A 14,855-nucleotide genomic window follows, 5' to 3' on the forward strand; every position below is an offset into this window, starting at 1 on the left:
CAAAACTCAACATTCATTGTATACTAAGGCTGAACGATTTTGAAAAAGTATATATTTGTGATTATTTTGGCTAATATTACAAGGGCAATATGATTTGTTATATTAGAGGCAATTATACATTTTACATCTTTATTCTCATTTTCATTGAAAAAATATTTAAAAAATAATTATGGTGTGATTTTTGCAGGGATTTGTACCAAACAAAATGGTTTTCTCAAAGATGCAAAATACAACATTCTGCCTCACTTTTTGTCACCAAACAACTATTTGCTATGTAAAGTGGAGAAACAGCATCCTGAGTAAACCCGCTCTGTGTTTGTTGTTATCCTAGCTTATCTGTTTATCTGGGAAAGTCATGCATGCATGTTTGTGCAGACTGGTTTCTCTCCATGTCTATTTTCAACATGGCTGAGTAACTTTCTCATATTACACCTAAACAGCCACTGAAATATGGTTAATAGGCGTGATTAACAGAATCTTGAGCCCTTTTCTAATCAACACTGCCAAACTGGTCAGTTTGATCTGAGTTTCAGTAGTTTCAGCTGGAAACCAGAGCCAAACTGGAGGCCGCCTGGTAACAGTACATCTTGTATTACAGCTAAACAGTGCACTAAAATATGTTTCAGAAAATATTTTAAGCAACAAACAAAATCTTGATCTATACTTGATCAGGGCTGCCTAGTTTTACAGTTTGATCTGAATATTTTCTGTTTTTTTTTTACTCCTCTATGTCCTCCTGTGTTACTCCCCCATCTGTAATCAGTAAACTGAATATTTTGAGGTTATGGGCAAAACAAGACATTTTAGGATGTCACGTTGGGCTCTGGGACACAGTGATTTGGTTGCAAAACATTTTGTGACATTTTATAGGCAGTCAACTGTTAACCAATAATTGAGAAAATAATGGACAGATTAATTGACTGTGAAAATAGTTGTTAGTTGCAGCCCCAAAACAGTGCACTAAAATATGTTTATGAAAACATTTTAGGTGAGAAATATGTAATGCAGAAACAGAATCTTGACCCACTTCTGATCAACACTGCAAAGTCGGTCAGTTTGATCTGAGTCTTGGAGCCTTTGTTTGAAAGCATGATACAAAAAGCTGACTACTTGGTCAAAATCTTTTGCATATTAGGCTACAGCTAAGTGATACACTAAAATATTTTTCTGAAAACATTTCAGGTAAGAAATAGGTGTAATCAGTGTAGTAATTCACAGTTTTTTAAAGTGTTGTGAGCAGTTTGTGTTCAAATGAAATGAAAAGTACAGCAGGGAATATTACATCTTTGTTAAAATTTTGGTAAATTGTTCTGCTTGATTGTATACCCAGCTTTTTAAATCAAGAAAGTATTTGGACTTTGATCAGACGTGTCATGTATTGCATGTTGTGTATGAGCATCCTGGAGATGTTCAGTGTTGTTCTATTCCTTTGTGCAGATTGGTTGTAACAGATAATAGCTGCTGATTTTGTTTTTGATCACCTCTAATTGGATCACACAACGGTATTGCTCTTTTATGTGTTTTTAATAGGTTTTGGACAACGGTGGAGTTCTTTGGCACAGAGACATAAGCTATATCAGGTTGCGGCTACACAGACAGCACTTGTCTGTAGAATAAATCCATTATTGGCTTTGTTCTCTTTAAGGAAACTGCAGTTAATAATCAAAAGATACCAGTTCCACCCTCATCCTTTAAAACTGGGGTAGGCAGGCTATTTTTGGCATCAATGGGGAAAAGATCCATAATAACATTTAAGGCACACCAAGCATGGCTAACCTTGTAATTCAAGTGGTCTAGCTCTGTTTTCAGGCTTTAGAAAATCTAGACTGTGACAGGAGACCAATCAAAGGTCAGTAAGATAGTGGATTGTTGAGTCTCATTTACCAAAAAGCAACTCACAACTAACGACCTGTGAATGAAATCGACTATAAACTATGTTTCTCCAGAAATATAAATTCTGAATGGTAATAATAATGAGTCAAGGCAGTTTTACATTTCAGCCAAAGACTGGTGCATAAAGTTGTTTGTGTCTTTCGGCCTGTGAGGCGCATCCAGCTTTGTTATCACAAAGTATTGAATTTTGTGTTTGTTTGTTTGTTTGTTTGTTTCTAACACAGACCTCTTCCTTTTCATCACTCCCAGCCTCTGGCCTGCATGTGTTGTTCAGCTGTAATGTCTTAGCTTGAGCCCAGGGAGCGCAGGGGGCTTAAGGGGCTCAACATCACTGAAGTTAGTGAGACTAAGGATTGTACCAAAGCAGCATCAGTGGGGGTGCTTTTTCCACCAGCTTCTGGAAATCAGCAAAGCTCTCAGCAAATTAGTGAGACCTTCTATTTCTGTTTTCTTCTGCCTGAATGCGAAGACGTGAGGTGGGGAGCCAGGATTGAGATGTTTTTTGGCCATGAGCTTTGTGTCAAGAGACTGCTGCTGGATTCAGTAGCCATGATCTTCATGATAATTAGTAGGCAACAACAAAATGTTCTAAATTACCTATAAAAATGTGAACCACTGCTGAATGCTGATTTCTGAGTTCTTCAGAACATTTAAACTGTGGGCTGGGTGATATGGTTTATATCTTGATGTTTTAAGGCTATGCTGTGATATATAATATATATCTTGAAATTCACATTTTCTCTAAAATAACATGCTGTAAAATCTCAAGTAGTACAAACGTGTGATCTGAAAGAATACAAAGCGTTGCCGTCGATTAAACTACTTTAAGTTATATATAATAGGGCTGGGCGATATGCACAAAATCAAATATTACAATTGACCCTTCCTAAGTCCCACCCCTTTTGCGCTGTGCTCCAGTGACAGTTGGTACCTCGGTCAACTTTCTCTTTTCCTGTTTCCTCAACTTAGATATGCTATCAGCTGGTCTTGTCTTTGTTGAAAAGAAAACCACATTTCGTTAAGTAAGTTAAGCTAATGTCAACAAAATGCAAACTAACTAACTTTAGCTCATTTTATACAACTTTATTGCTATTACAAGAAAATGAGAAAGTTGGCCAAGCTTACTAAGTATCAAGCTTGCTGAACTGTTATTGGAACACAGAGCAAAAAAGGTCAATTAGAGCTGCAACGATCAATTGGTTTCATTGATTAGATGTCAACTAATAAATCAAGTGCCAACTATCTTGATAATCCGGTGATTGTCTTGAGTCATTTTTCAAGAAAAAAGGTCAATTCCAGCTTCTTAAAAGTGACTATTTTGTGGTTTCTTTACTCCTCTATGACAGTAAACTGAATATCTTTGGGAACAAAACAAGACATTTGAGGATGTCACCTTTGGCTTTGGAACACAGTGATCAGTATTTCTCACTATTTTCTGACATTTTATGGGCCAAAGAACTAATTGATTTGTTGAGAAAATAATCAACAGATAAATGAACAATGAAAATAATCATTACTTGCAGCCCTTATCAATATTACCCCAATATTTTGACCAAATACCTCAATATTGATGTTTATTGATAAAGCCACAGTATTGTAATATTAACACAATCAGATGTTTGGTCAATAATAATCAGTAATGTGGATATAATGACTAAGTGAAAATAACAGCTTCAGCAGACAAATACATCAGTTTACTGTGATGCAACCTTGAGGACAACACTTATGCCATGTCACAATATAACGATGTCCAAAAATCCAAGATGATATCTAGTTTCATATCATGATATTGATATAATAACAATTTATTGCCTAATTAAACCTCTCCATCACTCCCATCTCCATAGTTCCCTCTCTGCCTTTTTAATGATTTGTTAGATTTTGTAATTAATTTGCCATATTATTCATAATGTATATATATTATTTACATTCTTTTGTACAATAAATTGTTAGTAATCTTTCCAGCTATTCATTACACATTCTTCTTTCATGTCTTAGGATGTTGGGAGGCTGAGAAGAATGGAGGCTGTACCTAAGCTGTGTGCCTAGCTAACCCATGGGGAACTGACAGGAACAGTGCTGGATGGAGGCCAAGACACTGGATGGCGAAGACGAGGAAGCGCACAGTATTGCGGATCACTTGTGTTGTTTGTTCTCATTCTCAGCCGATCCAAAGTAGATGCAAAGTATTCTGCAATGTGCCTCATTTGCTGTCACGTGTCACCCATGGAGAGATGGCAGAAAGAATAAAAAGGATAGGCAGCCAGGGCTAAAGAAACTCTTTCACTGCATGTGGGAGTTGCAGACTTGTTTCTGCAAATTTTAGAGTGTTAACAAAACAAGTGTAGAGACTAGATAACATTTCCTTCTCTCAGCTCTGTTGGATTCATATGAATTAGAGACCACAGGGGAGCCAGCAGTTGTAGATAGTAACCATCATGGGCAGGTGTAAAAGCAAGGCTTCCTGGTTACTGTTGCTAGTCGGTTTGGTGCTAACAGGGACAGCTTTGGAATATGAGGGGGTTCCTGGTCAGTGGACACGCTACGGCCAGTGGGACGCCAAAGCAACAGGTGAGCTCAGCTTTATTATGAAAACCAACGTCAGCAAAGCCCTGGTGCTCTATCTGGATGATGGAGGGAACTGCGACTTCCTTGAGCTCCTGATTGCAGACGGGCGGCTCCAGATGCGCTTCACCATCCACTGTGCCGAACCGGCCTCCCTGCACACAGAGACGCATATCAACGACCAGCGCTGGCACAGAGTCCTCCTCTCTCGCAACTACAGAGAGACAAAGCTGGTGGTGGACAATGAGGAGAAAGTGGCAGAGGTGAAGTCCAAGAGAAAAGAGATGGTCGTGGCCAGTGACCTCTACGTAGGGGGGATCTCGCCCGATGTGCGTCTCTCTGCACTGACGTCCAGCACTGTTAAATATGAGCCGCCGTTCCAGGGCCTTATAGCCAATTTGAAAGTGGGGGAGGCGCTGCCGGTGCTGTTGGACGGTCAAGCTGTTCATAGTGATTTGGAGTATATATGTGCCACACACTCCCCATGCAGCAACAGAGGCCAGTGCTCCATCAGCCAAGGGGAGATCGTCTGTGACTGTATCAACTCCAGCTACAGGGGAAGGTACTGCCATGAAGGTGAGGAAAATATCATCCTTCTGTTTGTAGCAAAGTTTTTTTTTTAGCCTTAGCATTTCACCGTTTTTCACTGCCTGATTTTAGGACAGAGAGACGTCATTTTAGTTAAACGTGTTGCTTTGTATTTAGGTTTTTAACAGCACAAACAAAATAAGCATAATTAAAGCAGGGAAGCATCACAAAGTCTGTAAAACATAAATTCACTCAGTAATGTTACTTACACAGTAGAGTTTAATAACATTAGCCACCAACAGCCAATGTCTCACCAGACCACCACTTGAAGCTGATGTGTAACATTTCTGCATAAAAATGTCTAAAAATGTTAAACCTGTGTTCTACGTTTTGTTGTGCACTTAAAAGTACGTCTTTTGTTATTGTTTTCTTGTGAGAGACCCCTAGTGACAGAAGTTACAAATTGTGTTTAAATGTGTACTCTTTCATGATTTTTTTTTTTTTTTTTGTTAAGTGGCTGATTTTTAGAGATGCACTCATACCACTTTTTTTCAGACCAAGTACAAGTACTAACATTTGGGTCCTTGCTGATACCGAGTAGTGATACAAGTACTTAATCATGTCATTAAAGTTCTTACAATAACTTTTAAAACGTTTTATTTTCATTAGATGGTCACTTACTAAATGTAACAAATCACTGTTGCTGTTTCGTGCTACAAGTGTAACCATAGTTAACACATTACATTTTTAGGTTATTTGTAGTGAGTTACTTTCCTGATTTTGTGTTTCTTATTAAGCTGTGCAGTTTGCTGTGTATATTTCAGTATAATAATTTCACAACATTATTATGGACTTGCAGAATTAAGTTTACTATTATTAATGGTGTTATATATTATAATTATTTCATATCATTTACAGCATTTTACCCAGTATTTTAATTTAACATTTACATGTGTAGTACTTATAGTTTCTTCTTCATGTCTCTCTTGTCTAAGAGCTCATTAGTTCCTACCTGTCATTGTTTAGGGGGGGACAGGTATGAGTGTGGTGCCATGTGTGCATCAGTTTTGTTGACCCCGCTGTGAACCTCAAAGAGTGAAGTTGCGTGTCCTGAGCTGTCAGGTCGTTTTGGTGAAGAATAAGTTCACAAAGAGAAGTTGTAGCAGATTATTACGAAGAAAGGAGCGGCGGTGTTTTTTCTTCGTCTTCGGATTAATTTGCGGAGACATTCAACAAGTTTAACCCGCCAGGACTGATTGGACAGCGGCTGGCTGCAGTCTACAGCTGCACTCTGTGCATTTATTTCAGTTTTACATGGACTTACATGGGATTTTACGGACAGTTTCCAATGTGCGGTCATTAGTGGATGATGGACAGTGATGGACAGCGAGTCTCTCGATGATGATGACGACACGTCAAAAAAAAATAAATAAATAAGAGGGTAAGAATCAGCAAACTCCTTGAACTCTGCATCATGGCGGTTCTTTAGGTGTTTACTTGTATTAAGCGGCTACTTTTCGTGATGTGGTATCCGGTGTGGGTATCAGAGTAGTTTTATGAGTACAAGGACGAGGACGTAAGGACAGTATCGGACCCGATGCTGGTGCATCACTACTGATTTATCACGCTAATGTACGGTGGCCACTGACAGAGTCTGGTATCCTCATATCCATCAGCTTCTAAATGGTTAAAATCTCGTATTAATATCTCATTCTAAGTATATGGTCTAAACCCTCATTGAGATCCAGAGAATAATCAATAAAGGCCACTTAAAAGCAATCAAGGTTCAAGTATACTGCAGTAGTAGTGCTTGAAGGCTGTTTGGGTGTTGTGAGTTCAGCTCTCTCAGCAATTATTTTCACAAGTCAGAAGAGAGAACAGCTTCCTAATCTGACAGATGTTCACATGTTTTCAACACAGGGACATTTCACAGGACACCGCATGGATTTTCCGTAAGGACAGAATTTGGTGTTTTAAAGCTTTGAAACTCTTGTTTACTCATAGAAAAGTAAAATCCTAATAAAGTTTGTTATCTTATAATAATATATTTTTGTCTAGGATGTTCTGCATCTCTCTCATACAAGATCAGAGATCATGGAGGTGTGAGGGTGACCTTCCTAGCAAAAAAAAAAAAAATCAAAGGAGGATCCCAGCAGGGTTCCTTCATTTAAACAGTGAACTCTCAACCTGCAAGCCAAAAGTTCTCTTCATTACATGCATTCTAACAGCTTATTGGTCTTCTTTGTGCCATTATATTAACCACTAATATTGTATTTAATTGGCTCATTATAAAGTGATACCATAATGTGGCATGAATAAGGGTAAATATGGCTTTTGAATACCTAAAATTGTTTTTCCGTCTGGTTCTTTTGATCTGCAAAGCCAGCGACATTCACAAGCACACAGTTGAAAGGCATCAAACACTGCACTGGACTGTGACTCTATTATTGTCAATATTGACGATTCATCATTATTGCCAGCAATGTTAATGCTACAACTATGCTAACAGAATAAATGTCCAGACTCACAGGTTCTGGATGATACGTGTGTATCAACATGCATATTGTGCCATGGAAAGAAGAAAGCAACAAGAAAGTTTAAAGGGATAGTTTGGATTATTTGAAGTGGGGTTGTAGGAGGTTGTCTATAGTACGTGATAGTCAGTAATAGTTTAACCCATCGATTCCACTGAGATGTTTGCATGTCGGCGCCACGGATCAGTCGTCCTCATCAGCTGCATGTCCTATCAGCAGCATTTCAGAAGGCTTCAGCAGCGGACCGTTATGTTGATTTTCTCAGATTTTCTAGGTTTGTTCCTTTTTTTTGTTTTGTTTTGTACTTTTACCATGGGTACGTAGGCTACATAATTAAACAGTTTCTTTCTGAGTTTTTCTGATTTATATCGCTTTCTCCGAAGCAGCCAAACTCCAGTGATTTTATTGATCAGTCCTTTTAAAACACCAAAGTAACACTATAACACAGTCAAACTAACAAATCAAGTCAGCAGTAGACCAGCAACTCTTGTGTCATGCGAGGTAAAATTATTGATTTTGCCCATGGAGTCTGGTTAGTTTTGACAGAGCAATATTTGGCGTACATAACGGCGGTTTCACATCAGAAGAGGCTGTCTGTGCTGTGAAAATATTCTAAACATAGCGTGCACTTGCTGACCGGCATCTACTGTAAGTAACACTGACTATTAATAAGTAGCTCATACAACCCCACATCAAATAATCTGAACTATCCCTTTCAGCAAAACATGAAATATGTAGTACCTTTTTTTATTTTAGGTGGAGATAGTGGAGTGGTAGTGGTTTAATACTTAATATCCTGCAGTCAACATTAAATATGTCCTTGTTTTTCTTTATTCTCCCACAGCTGTCCAGAAAGAAGTAGAAGGTAAGAGAATGCATTATATAATGAGCATAATGATGAACATAATTTGTTTTTCGTGATGATCTTATTTGCAAAGGCTATTGTCACAGCGTCAGTGTGTGAGAGTGTGTTCGCTTATTATCAGGTTGTTATTGTCGGTTTGGACTGCAGTTCTGACATCCAACAAATTAAGCTGAAAGGAGATATACTATCACTGGTCACGAGGTCACCAAGGAAAAAGCGCTTAATGTGCTGAGTGCTCATTGTATATATAATCAGTGTGCTCAAGGTGACTGGAGAGGTCTGCAGAGTATGTGGGTGTTGGACAATATGGGGAGCATTCATATACTGCATCACAGAGAAAATGACTGTACAGAGATGCTTTGTTTTATTATTTATAACTTCTGTATTTTTTTCCTCTCTCTTTAGTGCATTTTTCCTCATCTAAGCTACTGTTTAATGTGGAGGTTTACTAAGTCATTATGCCATTATATGCCATTATTTTCAAAGGTCAATATGTGGATTAAACCCAAATATGATGGCATAAATCCTCTGGCATAGCATGACTGATTCCTGAGGCCTTGACATCCATCAAATTATAATATTATTTGCACAGTGATGTTTTTTTCAGGTGCATTTAAATTATTTTCTTAAGAGGGACAAATCTCCTTTGGCAGGAAAAGAGACATTTCTTTCATTATTGGCAACATTTTAACTGACCACAATTAAATGGGATTGTTTTCTAATGAGGTGCACATACTGAATGTGGAATGAAGACTGAAAGTGAGGAGGGAGATTTGTTTAGTCGGCATCAGAGCGAGACATCCATCTCCCCAGTAAGGACTGCTGGTTCTGGTGAAAGGGCAGCCAACAGGCTCAGGAGACCAGCGCAAGGTGCACTGAACCACTGCACATTATAAATCACTGTTACTGACTCAAAATGCACCGACCCAATACACACCTGCTCTCCGAAATCCTGCTTCTGACACTGACGTTTGGTGTTTGACAGCAAAATACACTGAAGACTGCAAAATGTTGCTGTCTTCATGTATTGTGGCTGTGCAGAGCACAAGTAGAATGTGTGTAAAATGGTAGAAAACATTCAGTAACACTGGTATATTTAATGTTATGTAATATTTTGTTAAAGGGACGGTTTAACCCAAAAAACAAAAATACATATTTTCCCTCTTAGCTGGACTGCTATTTGTCCATCTAGATTGTTTTGGTGTGAGTTGCGTTTGAGTTTTGGAGATACAGCCGTACAGATGCCAGCTTTCTGTCCAAGCAGTGTGCATGAAGCTTTAAGATAAGCGATACACAGCGGTTCATCAGTCTAAACAGTGGCGTCTTTTTTTGTTGTCACACATGGATTAAACTTTGTCTTTATCTGCTCTAATGTAAACTGCAAACGTTAAGATATCTGGCTAACGAATACTACCTTACAAGATGCAGTAATGTTACTGCTAACTACTGCTAATGTGTTAAAATCTAAATAAGCCAACAATGATGCATCTCTCTCTGGCTCGCTAGTGGGTTAGTTTAGCTCCCAGTTCTCTTACTGAAGCGATTGTGGTGTAGCTGGTCTGGCTTGGTGAGCGTCTCAGGGTCCGCTGCATTTAATCTCATCTCTGCGCTTCCTTTTCTTATGTTAATGAGAGAATTTCTGTCATCTATGGTATATGTGTTGTGTTTTTACCATCTGGCCGATGTTTGCTATGATGTAAGCTAGTTTGTAGCCTCGGTTCTTTCCCAGGGTTTTTGTTTTGAAATGTGTCAGATGGAAACATTAAAAAGTCAGCTGGAGAAGGACTTCTCAGCCGACTCAAAGAGTTCAAGCATTTACATCGGCTTACATTAGCTAGCTACGCGTAATTAAATCTGCGAGCAAGAGCGATCATGTTAGCCAACAGAATCCACGGCCGTCAGCTGCAAATGAGAAGCTGCTTTTGTTTACTTCTCTGTGGAATCAAAGACCTTGTGTTTCACTAATTACTCCCAGTTTTAATGTTAAATCTACCAACATTTTGGCAGTAAACTATGTGTGCAGTGCAAGAATGGAACGCTTAACACGCGTAACAAAAGAAACTAAAGAGGTTATAGCTTAGTGAAGGGTCAGTATAATGTGACTAGATGACACTCAGCTCGTGGTGCTCAAAGCCACAAAATAAAACGTGGAAAATTCAACAAGTGTCTTCTTCCAGAAATTGTTAACTTGTTACTCAAAATCATGCACAGACCTTGATGTGAGCAGTTTGATGTAGGAACTCCTTTCTTTCTACAGGAGACAAGGGACTCTATCTTATGTTGATCTAAAGTGCAAGTGGAACGCACAAGGCACAGTTGATTTGATTTGATTTATTCAAGGTGTGCCCAAATTTACTTTTGGGGAACAGGGGTGTCCTGTCCTGTCCCATAGTTTATTATGCAGCTTCGTTGGCTGAAGCCCCCACCTGAGCCGGATTGAGGCACAGCTTCAACCTGTGTGGAAAATTACGCACAAGTTATCCACCCAACATCAGGCTCTGGCAGAAGTACATATACCGTTTTCTCCCTGGGTCGGACTGGTCTCGTAGTCAGATGTAACGATATAAGATTATAATTGTTCAGTCCTTGTTTTTCTGAATCACAATAAACATGCAGACACAAACCCCACAGCTGCTCCAGCTGTCATGTGACTGATCTGTTCAAGACAATCTGACAGCTGTGATCGCATCCTGTGTGCACTTTGCGCGTCTATTGAGATTTATTATTAATTACAATAATTCCTGATTCTTTTTTAGTGAGAATGATACACATACACACAGGCGAGTGCACGCTGTTTAACATTAATGAATGATTTACACTTAATCGCTGATAGAAAATATGTTCAAAAGACACTTTACTATTCCACACTCATTTGTGGGGAAAAGACTTAACATAAATGAAGGTGTTTTTTGATTGTGGAGTCTGTGGTGTCTGTGCCTCGGCAACTGCACTGGTGTAAGATAGCAAATCCACCTGCGCCACCAGCGCAACTGCTTTGCGCCTGATGTAAGATAGGGCCCAAGGTCACAACAAGCTTACAACATGGTCTGTCGTGCTGATAATCTTGGGTCATGATTTCTGGAGAGACATTGCTGTTGAGTTTTTCAGATGTGTTTTTTGGCTCCTGAGCACCTCAAGCTATGTGCCATCTTGTTCCATTATATTAAAGACAAGACAGACATTTCTGCGGCTGATATCTCCAGATCTTAGCAGCTCACACCAAAAAATCTAGATGGATAAACAGCACCACAAGCCAGAGGAAAAATATGTATTTTTGTTCTTGGGGTGAACTATGCCTTAAAAGATGATATACATTTTGGCACAGACTCTCTCTGCTGTGTTTAAAACAGCACATAAGTCAGACTTAGTGACTGTGGTATCTGGTTGTACGCTTCAGTAATAGTTAATAGGTTTCATCTCGGCACTATTTCCAAAAACTGGCATTAATCATTCTTAATAAGAGCAAAGATGGCATGGCTCTGCTCACAGCAGAAAGGCAGGCATTATTTAATGACATGCTGCAAAGAGAGCACATCAGAATGTTTATTGGATTAAAGCTTGACATGGAGACAATCCCCCAATGCAGAATGCATGAAAACAACAATGACAACAGCAAAATCACACTCACCAGATGCCTTTTTTTCCCTCCCTATCCTTCAAACAACTCCATGTGCTGTTCGGCAGCAAGTCTTTGTTGTCCTTGCACCGACGGAAATAGACGAAGCTATGTGTTAGCTAAAGCGCCTCCTCCCCCCCAGAGATGGCAAAGATGGTAACCCATATGCTATATTTGGTTTTGGCTGTGGGTTTTAAGTGGTGCAGGAATTATCTTTATTTGTCTGAGGAAGCGCTTTAAGGCAGTGAAAACCTTTTTCACAGCAGGTGAGTCTTCTGAGTTGTTCATCTACAGCGTGCAGCACGTGGGCCCCCGTCGATGTGTGCGGACAAAGGCCGTGGTGGGGCATGCTCTAATGCCAAAAGAGTGCAGCGTCCTCTGATGTTGTGTGAACGGAAAAAAAAACAGGTCTGTGAACGAGAGATAAGGACAGCCACCTCACAGGGCGGACGCAGAACAGAGAGAAACCTCTCAAACGTATAGGAAAACTTTACACTGCAGGCACATGCCAAGTGCAAACACACTGTCATTGTTTGTTTTTTTCCTCTTCAGATTTTCATGTGTAAGCACACAGTAATAATGACACACTAAGAACGACAGGGTTGACAAAGCAAGCATAGAAATCTTCTAAAGAAAGGACACAGCTGGTCCTGGTGGGCTTGCATCTTTCAGCAGCACTGACCTTGGTCTAATCCCTCATTACAACAGGCTCCATAATACTCTACTTTTCATGGAAAAACAAATTTGGCAAATCCTAATCCTCATGCAATGGCTCTTTCTTCTGAGATGCGCGCTAATTAATGTCACAATAATGACTGAGAGGTCCTTCAACATCTGCATTTGTCTTCTTTGCACTATATTTCTTTAATTAAAGTTACTTAGATAGAAGTGTTTGTTTTGTTAGAAGTATTTCCAAGAGTTCTCGCTGTCATAAGCAATTACGGAAAAATGAAATCAAGATGAATTTTGCTTTCTTAGTAGTCTTACTGATACAAATTCTCTTCCTCATTTTATTTATGCAAACCAAATATATTAAAAAACTGTATAAATAATGCAATTTTTTCATTGACTACACCAAATCTATTTAAATAACCTGCAAACATTCTAGGTTTATGGCTGTTTACTTTGTTTAGAAGATCAGTATTTTATTAGAAGGCTGATTACACCATTCATTTGTTAGTCTGTTGTTAAGCACAGAAACACTGGTCGCATTTTATTATACATGACAGTAATAAGACATAACAAGGAGCACTTTGTATCAAATTAGACACAAGTAAAACTAAGATACTCTTTATAAGACAGCATCAGACCTTTTATTAGATTCGAGTTAGACTTTCTTAGAGGGTAATTTGACACGTGTTACTACAGAACTGTATTGTAAACTACAGTGAAATCACATATCTGCTACTTCCTCATTCCGTTAAATCTACAAAAATTATGGCGGTGGAGGAATATTTTGTGACAGTACAGACTTATTGTAATACTCTAGGCAGATAATGTGATTTGATCAAATTAATGGGCACCGCTCTTAGCCACTCTGCCAACTGTATGGGGAAAAGGTGTGTCTCAGTTAGCAGATATGTGATTTTAGTGTACAGTGCAGCTCTGTTGTAACGTGTCTCCAAGTACCATTTAATAATATCTAATGACAGTCTAACTGTAGGAAACAATGCACCTCATTTTACAGTACAGTTCTGTTGTAATGTGTCCCGATTTGCCCTCGAAGAAAGTTTAATAATGGTCTAATAAAGGGTCAGATACTATCTAAAGAAAAGAAAATAGTATTTCTAGTATTTTTCTCATTGAATACAAATTACATCTTGTTACATCTTGGCAGTGTACTGTAAAATAAAGTGCGACCAAGGCACTCAGGCAGTTTAAGCAGAGGGAATTAAGGAGAGTGAAACTGAATGAAAAAAATGTTCAATGCAGCATTGCATTTATTAAAACAACAAGCTAATCTAGGATTACAAGGCTGCATTTTTTTTCCTATACTTTTGTACATACTGTTTCTTTTCCACTTGTGACAACTAATAAAGTGGAGAAAGAAATAAAAAGAAAAGGATGCACTGTTTTTCACATTTAAATTCCTCACTTTACAGGTCAGACATTTAAAATGTAAACGTCTGGCCCCTTGACAGTTGTATGTAAAGTCAAAGTAAATGAATAGGCCTGGATTACACCATGAACAAATTCTAGATAAAAGTAAAAGAAAAACTTAAACAAAGGAGTAAAAAGAAGGCTGAAGAAGGAGTGTAGGAGGTTTAAAGGTTGACAACATATCACAAGGAAACACATGCCTGTTAATATATCAACACAGCGTACCTTAATACATAGTATTATTCCTTTCTAAAACAGTTTTTGTTCACAGTAAAAACAGTTTTCAGGTACGGCAAAAGTAATTTATTTTGTGCTGGCATGGCAGCACTCCTAAAGAGTATTATTATTGTGTCTGTCATAATTTCCTCTCGCTGACTTTTACTGGGCAAATCCACACAGGACTCAGGGTTCAAACCTTGAGCCAGTAATGCAGTTGAAAGTTTGAAAACAAAGAGTCGATTTATTATGGATTTGCTACTCAAGGTCAGCAGACGTAGATGAGTAAAGGCATGTGTAGGCGCAGCAAACACAATAAATGATTGCTGTTTTCAATCCCTTATAGAGTGTCATTTTGAAATGATCACTAACACATCACATCAGCAGGGTATAAATCAGCCAATTTACAGAATCCACACAGCCCTGACTAGAGATTTATTACAAAAAAACTTAAATAGTGTTATATAATGAGACCGAGTCAAAATAATCCTAAAAGTAACATGCTAACCTTTTAAAGGGAAAGTTCAGATTAATTGAA

The 14,855-nt window shown here is 38.6% G+C and overlaps 1 protein-coding gene across 4 annotated transcripts in view; it reads left to right on the top strand.

Moving 5' to 3' along the window:
* The window catches only part of LOC146318950 (neurexin-2-like), a 206,038-nt gene that overhangs the window by 42,246 nt on the left and 148,937 nt on the right, over positions 1-14,855 (top strand). For all 4 annotated transcript variants that reach the window (XM_084731185.1, XM_084731182.1, XM_084731184.1 and 1 more), the window contains exons 2-3: positions 3,892-5,034; positions 8,365-8,385. In XM_084731185.1, the coding sequence (XP_084587311.1) occupies positions 4,332-5,034; positions 8,365-8,385 (724 nt within the window). In that variant the 5' untranslated portion in view covers positions 3,892-4,331. The remainder of the gene's footprint in view (positions 1-3,891; positions 5,035-8,364; positions 8,386-14,855) is intronic.

This window comes from Lutjanus erythropterus, chromosome 11 (genome assembly GCF_056507025.1).
Source record: "Lutjanus erythropterus isolate fLutEry1 chromosome 11, fLutEry1.hap2, whole genome shotgun sequence".
In the NCBI taxonomy this organism is placed as follows: Eukaryota; Metazoa; Chordata; class Actinopteri; order Lutjaniformes; family Lutjanidae; genus Lutjanus; species Lutjanus erythropterus.